The following is a 7,564-nucleotide window of genomic DNA, read 5'->3' on the forward strand; positions in this document are numbered from 1 at the left end:
CCATTCTCCTGACTGCCTGGCTAACTTTTCAGGAAGAAGTTGGCCCAGCGCCTGCAGGAAGCGGAGGAACATGTAGAAGCTGTGAATGCCAAATGTGCTTCCCTTGAAAAGACAAAGCAGCGGCTCCAGAATGAAGTTGAAGACCTCATGCTTGATGTGGAAAGGTCTAATGCAGCCTGTGCAGCTCTTGATAAGAAGCAAAGGAACTTTGACAAGGTGGCCCAGACTGCTTAAACTTTAAAAAGCGTTTTACTTGGTCTTCCTTTCTCCTTGGATCAACTCATGATTTATTGCTTTTCAGGTCCTATCAGAATGGAAACAGAAGTATGAGGAAACTCAGGCTGAACTTGAGGCCTCCCAGAAGGAGGCCTGTTCTCTTAGCACCGAGCTGTTCAAGGTGAAGAATGCCTACGAGGAATCCCTGGATCAACTCGAAACGCTAAGAAGAGAAAATAAGAACTTGCAACGTGAGTCCTCACAGTCCTCCCAGTCCTCCCAGTCCTCCCTTCCCCATATATCCCTGGGAGGACCTTGCCATGTTGCCATCTTCTGACCATTTCTCTCCTGTCTGGTCAACCACAGAGGAGATTTCTGACCTCACTGAGCAGATTGCAGAGGGAGGAAAGCAAATTCACGAATTGGAGAAAATAAAGAAGCAAGTAGAACAAGAGAAATCTGAAATTCAGGCTGCTTTAGAGGAAGCAGAGGTACATATTACCTTGTATTATGTTATGGAAAAACAAAGACAAACATCAGTTAAAAAAAAGCAAAGTGGGGCTAGTGATAATTTAAACTTACAGGATCTTTATGAAGAGCAACTTGGCAATAGTTATCAAAATCCTTAAAAATGTAAATACTCTGACCCATCAATTCTATTTCTAAGATTTTATCACCCAAAAAATGTCAACTGGAGTAAAACTTTAAGACAAAGATGTCCAATCTAAGAACAAAAGTAAACAAATTACAGAACAGCCATATGATGAAATTTTATACAGCCACTAAATATGACTATTTTGGAAAAAATATTTTACAGTAGACAGTATTTTAAAGATGCAAATTTGCATATACAATTTTGATTATGCAAAAATATAAAGAAGTAGGAAAAAGGACTTGAAAAAAATACACCACATTAAAATGTTTATCTCTTGCGGGGAGAACAACAGCTAGTTTTTTCTTTGTTTTTATGTATTGCCTTCACATTATACAATGCACATTTATTATGTAATCAGAAAAAAATTAACATATTTTAAAACTGATAATTTCTAGACCCGGGGTTAGTATGCTCCACAAGAACATTTTCATTTCTAAAACAGATTGAGAGTTTATATTTACTATACATGAATTTAATTATATAATTGTATTAGTACTAATATGAGTAATATTTGTATAGCACAAAGCGCCTTTATCGCAGAGCTGCTCTAAATAATCTGTCACTGAATAAACAAAATAATGATTTACCTAGAAGATTCCCAGAACTATTATATTTTTATATTTTGTATTATACTTTGTAAAATTAGACAAACTGATATTGATAAGAGTTTGGCTCACAAGGGAATATACTCCAAATACTCAGGCTCTTCTCCATTATTAATTGACAACTGTTTTGTTAAGGCATCTCTTGAACATGAAGAAGGAAAGATTCTGCGTATCCAGCTTGAGTTAAACCAAGTCAAGTCTGAAGTTGATAGAAAAATTGCAGAAAAAGATGAGGAAATTGACCAGCTGAAGAGAAACCACACTAGAATCGTGGAGACAATGCAGAGCACGCTGGATGCAGAGATTAGAAGCAGAAATGATGCTCTGAGAGTCAAGAAGAAAATGGAAGGAGATCTGAATGAAATGGAAATCCAGCTGAATCATGCCAATCGCTTAGCTGCAGAGAGTTTAAGGAACTACAGGAACACCCAAGGAATCCTGAAGGTAAATGGGTCCACATTTGCCTCCCAGATGAAGCAGGGAAAGTACCTGTCTTCCATTTCCCAAACACCTTGTTAAACCATCCTTTTTTTCTCTTAACAAATTATACAGCTGACAGCACAAAGGTAACTGAATTAAAAACACATAGAACATATTATTTTTAAGAAAATGTTATGTAGAAGATCAAACAAATGCCTAGGCATTACAATATGATATGAAAGAAAGTGAACAGACTTGGGCACCAGACAGGCCTGAGGCTGAGTCTTAGTTTTGTCATTTACTAGCTGCCTGATTTTAAGCAAGTTATTTAACCTCTCAGAACCTCTGTTCCTTCTTCAAAATAAGAATGAAACTCCCCACCTCACCGAGTTACTGTGAAGATCAAATGAAATAACAGATGTCAAGTCCTGGAGAGAGCATATGGAAGCTGCTCCACAAATGACAGACATTAGTGACTCACACATGACACAATAACCAGTTAATGGCAGAAACAGAACAAGAATCTGTGTCTCCTGATAATTCTCTCTCACCCTAAGCAAATGACCTAACCATACTCAGATGCAGTCAAATGACAGGCATAGGTCATCTTCTGTTCCTGGCACCAGTACAATCTCCCAATTCATCTCCTGGGATCTTCAAATCCCCTTCAGAACACCTAAAGACTTTTTCTGTTTTTCACTTAACAGGAAACCCAGCTCCACCTGGATGATGCTCTCCAGGGCCAAGAAGACCTGAAGGAACAGCTGGCGATCATAGAGCGCAGAGCCAACCTGCTGCAGGCTGAGATCGAGGAGCTGCGGGCCACTCTGGAGCAGACAGAGAGGAGCAGGAAAATCGCAGAACAGGAGCTCCTGGATGCCAGTGAGCGTGTCCAGCTCCTCCACACCCAGGTGAGACCCTCACCTCAAGCAAATGCTGGTGTACTGGTAGGGTGATGCATTAGAATTATAACATGAAAGTACTCAATTTGTATAAATATGTGTATGTTAACAAGGATGGGGAATATGCTCAAAAATACTCATTGCCATTATCTTAGGGTAATTAGATTATGGGTGATTTTTTTGTTTGTTGTTTTTTTTTTTTTTGGTGTGTGTTCCTGTTTCTTTCTTGGGGGTTCTCCCCCCGCAAAAAAGTTATTACTTCTTTATTTAAAAATAAGGTTTGGCTATTTAGAAACCATGAGGAAACCATGAGGTAGAATAATATTGAGTAAAGATACCTGCTACCTCCAAAATCTGAAAATGTTCCATGCAGTGTTTCTCATCGGTAGCACTTAAGCATTTAGCACTGCTGTGTTCACTGTCCCCATGCCTTACGGCACATTTAGCATTCCTGACTTGCCCAGGCATTAAATGCAGTAGCACCCCCTGGTCATTTTGACAACCAAAAATATCTGCCCCTAAACATTTTCAAATACCCATTGAGACAATATTGCTTCTCTGAGAAACACTGAGTTGAAATCTTAAGAATATGTTTTCAGAAGACAAATTCAGTGCTCTCCAAGGGAACAAATCATGAAAATTCAGAGAGAAAAGATCCTACTAAGCAAGAAATTCTCAGTGCCTATCACTCACAAAACGAATTTATCCTTTTCTATTTCCAACCTTCCAGAGAGAGAATAACTAGTGATGTCTGACTGAAATATAATTAAAAGAACAATTAACTAAGGTATGCCAATAAAGGCATTCTCAAACCTCAGAAGTCCTTATGCATGAATCAGATGGACACTGGGGAAGTTGGGGGAAAGGAGTTTCTACCTTGCAAATAATTAACATTTTCCACTGAACAAATAATTAAAGTTTAGTGAAATGTTGCCAACAGATCCCCTGCATGAACCAACAAGTAAGACACTTGTAAAATCCCAAGAGGGCAAATGACAAATTTTGTAAATTTCCACTGACTACTTTTAACAGAATACCAGCCTCATCAACACCAAGAAGAAATTAGAAAATGATGTTTCTCAACTCCAAAGTGAAGTGGAAGAAGTAATCCAAGAATCACGCAATGCAGAAGAGAAAGCCAAGAAGGCCATCACTGATGTAAGATGAACATTTGTCTTACTGACACACGTATGCTACCTGCTATCATCAAGTTTCATTACTTCATTAATTTATTTCCTAAATAGGCTGCCATGATGGCTGAGGAGCTGAAGAAGGAACAGGACACCAGCGCCCACCTGGAGCGGATGAAGAAGAACCTGGAGCAGACAGTGAAGGACCTGCAGCACCGTCTAGATGAGGCCGAGCAGCTGGCGCTGAAGGGTGGGAAGAAGCAGATCCAGAAACTGGAGACCAGGGTGGGTGTCTCAATCTCTCTAAATCTGGGAAGGGAAAAAGGGCACGCTCTCTACCCTTCTCTCTTCCTACACAAGACTCCCATCCTGTTCTGGAGCTAGGAACACCCACCCCATGCCTTCAGTAGGTCTTGGGCTAATTAATATCCCCCAACACTGACTGCGTAAGTATTTTTCTTGGCTGCAGGTACGTGAGCTTGAAGGAGAGGTTGAAAATGAACAGAAACGTAATGCAGAGGCTGTTAAAGGTCTACGGAAACATGAGCGACGAGTAAAAGAACTCACCTACCAGGTAAAGGGAATAGCCTTCCAGAATATCCAGTCTTCCTGCCCAGAAGGAAATTGAAAACCTTATGAATATGTATGTATATGCCACTCACAAACAAATATGCATTAACTTGGTACATATAAGGAGTAAAGACAGTTGCTTATCACAGACTATACTAAAACTTAGGGAGGCCTTCAGATTTCTGAAGTTTAGAAAAATAGCGTGAGAGTAAAGAACACAGATTTTAAAGACAGATAAACTGGGCATTAGTCCTAGTCTGGCCTCTCTTGCTTGTTGAACTTAATACTCTAAACCTCAGTTTCTTCACCTGTAAAATAGGGATAACAGCATCTATTTTCGAGGATAGGGAGGTAAGGATTAGAGATGTGTGCAATTCTCTAATACAGGGCCTGCACACTGGAAACATTTAACAAGAGTGCTACTGTTAATTTTATGAAGAAAATCGCAGAGTTGATCAGGTTTACCCTAGGCCCACCTGCTATCATGCCAAATGATTTTATTTTAGTATCCAGAGTAGCCTAATTTCTTTGGAATGAATGCAGATGATTTTTTTCAAACTTTCAGACTGAAGAAGATCGCAAGAATGTTCTCAGGCTGCAGGACTTGGTAGATAAATTACAGGCGAAGGTGAAATCATACAAGAGACTAGCTGAGGAGGCTGTAAGTATCTTTAAGCCCTTGAGGAAAGAAGGAAATTTCTTTTGCAGTAGAAAGTGTTTTAAAAGAATCCATCAATAAGAAAGAAGATGCAATGAAAGTGAAAATCTGCCACTCATATTTTAAGAGGGATGATTTTATAAATATGAATTTGTCCCCCCCCCATCCAAATTACAGAACAAGATTTCTAAAGGAGTTTTTTTTTTTTTTTTTTGAGACAGAGACTCTCTGCATCACCCAGGTTGGAGTGCAGTGGCGTGATCTTGGCTCACTGCAACCTCTGCCTCCCAACCTCAAGCGATTCTTATGCCTCAGCCTCTCCAGTAGCTGACGACAGGCATGTGCCACCACACCTGCCTGGTTTTTGTATTTTCAGTAGAGATGGGGCTTCACCATGTTGGCCAGGCTAGTCTCGAACTCCTGGCCTCAAGTGATCCGCCCGCCTCGGCCTCCCAAAGTGCTGGGATTACGGGCATGAATCACCACACCCAGCCAAGATATTTATATTATTAAGCAATTTGTAAGGGTTGAGGGGGGCAAGTTCCAAACAGCTCACTACTTGATAGCTGCAAATGATATACAGTAGGAATTCTAATTAATACCATCATAATTTTCCTCTCCCTCTAGACATAGAAAAAATCAAGTTCTCAAAAGCCAAACATCAATCTTTTTTTTTTTTTTTTTTTTGAGACGGAGTCTCACTCTGTCGCCCAGGCTGGAGTGCAGTGGCCAGATCTCAGCTCACTGCAAGCTCTGCCTCCCGGGTTCCCGCCATTCTCCTGCCTCAGCCTCCCGAGTAGCTGGGACTACAGGCACCCGCCACCTCGCCCAGCTAGTTTTTTTGTATTTTTTAGTAGGGACAGGGTTTCACCATGTTAGCCAGGCTGGTCTCGAACTCCTGACCTCGTGATCTGCCCAGTCTCGGCCTCCCAAAGTGCTGGGATTACAGGCTTGAGCCACCGCGCCAGGCCCAACATCAATCTTTTAACCCACCTGACCTCTTCACTCCCTACTAGTGTCATCAGTGGGGGCTCTTGTCCCCACATTTGCTGTAGCTACTATAAGAACATGTTAGAAGATTCTTTACCCATACTCTTCCGGGTTATCCCTCCACTCTTCCAGACACATGTGATAGGTAGGAAGTAAATAGGAAGGAAGAAAAGGAAAGAAAAAAGGGAGAGGCATAAATGGTAATGAGTCAAATAACAGAGAAGACTTTCTTCCTAGTCCTACCTTTTCCCTTTCTTTATATAGTAGAATGAAAACATAAGGCAAAAATATATAGTAAGTGATATTTCCTCAAGTTATAATTTGGCCTTGCATTTACTTACTGATGTCTATAAGGGTACATAGATCTCTTCCTCCTTTCCACAGGACCATACATCATAAAAGTAGGTATGGGCTTTATATTAGGCTGTCTCCTCCACTTCAAAACTCTCCTTTCATTCTTTAAAGTAAAAATTACAGTTGAAGTGATAAACTCTGTCTAGATTTGAAGTCGGATATGCTAAATAGACCATAAGAAGGAAATACGTGATTTGAGGAACTCATCCTGTCTGGTGATAAGTGCAATGAGAACCATACAGTCTAATTCTCACAATTTTATCTCTATTCTTAGGAGGAACAATCCAATGCTAATCTATCTAAATTCCGCAAACTCCAGCACGAGTTGGAGGAGGCCGAGGAACGGGCTGACATTGCTGAGTCCCAGGTCAACAAATTGCGAGTGAAGAGCCGAGAGGTTCACACAAAAATCAATGCAGAGTAAACACACCTGCCTGATGCTATCAACTGGCTGAAGAAAGGCACAAAATGTGCTGTTTTTGGTCACTTGCTTTATGATGTTTATTTTCCTCTTAAAGCTGAATAAATAAAAACTACAGTAAATGTATACATTAAACCGGACTTTCATTTTTTCACTTACAAAGCTATTTATGCTCACAGTTCTCACCTAGCTACTAATCTCTTAATATTATATATGGCTTGGCAGAGTATTCAATATTTCATGCCTTCAGCACCACCCGACAGTCCCTTTCCCACCTCTTCACCCCCCCAACACACACACAAATACCTTTTGCTGAGCTCGTTGTTATTACGTCTCTCTAGATTGCTACAAATTACTAAGAAAAACACTCCCTGAGGCTGCCCTCCATATGGGGCCATTCATTTACTCCACAAACAGATACTGAGCATCTACTATGTGCATCAATACAATAAATCAATAAATAGTGCCAGGCACTGTTTAAGTTCTGTGGGTATGGCAGTGAACAAAATACAGTTTCTGCTTGCTAAGACTTATATTCCACAAGGAAAGAAAAGCAATAAATAAATTCATAAGTATGTAATGAGCCAGATGACAAGTACTAATGGGAAATTAAAAAGTAAGAGATGCCGGGCGCGGTGGCTCA

The 7,564-nt window shown here is 40.4% G+C and overlaps 1 protein-coding gene across 1 annotated transcript in view; it reads left to right on the forward strand.

Moving 5' to 3' along the window:
- The window catches only part of MYH8 (myosin heavy chain 8), a 32,750-nt gene extending 25,703 nt beyond the window's left edge, over positions 1-7,047 (forward strand). The window contains exons 31-40 of the mRNA XM_010379591.2: positions 33-216; positions 302-467; positions 583-707; positions 1,612-1,920; positions 2,604-2,807; positions 3,831-3,956; positions 4,043-4,213; positions 4,398-4,502; positions 5,064-5,159; positions 6,775-7,047. Of these exons, the coding sequence (XP_010377893.1) occupies positions 33-216; positions 302-467; positions 583-707; positions 1,612-1,920; positions 2,604-2,807; positions 3,831-3,956; positions 4,043-4,213; positions 4,398-4,502; positions 5,064-5,159; positions 6,775-6,924 (1,636 nt within the window). The 3' untranslated portion in view covers positions 6,925-7,047. The remainder of the gene's footprint in view (positions 1-32; positions 217-301; positions 468-582; positions 708-1,611; positions 1,921-2,603; positions 2,808-3,830; positions 3,957-4,042; positions 4,214-4,397; positions 4,503-5,063; positions 5,160-6,774) is intronic.
- The last annotated feature ends 517 nt before the right edge of the window (positions 7,048-7,564 follow it).

The sequence above is a fragment of the Rhinopithecus roxellana genome, chromosome 19 (genome assembly GCF_007565055.1).
Source record: "Rhinopithecus roxellana isolate Shanxi Qingling chromosome 19, ASM756505v1, whole genome shotgun sequence".
NCBI lineage: Eukaryota > Metazoa > Chordata > Mammalia > Primates > Cercopithecidae > Rhinopithecus > Rhinopithecus roxellana.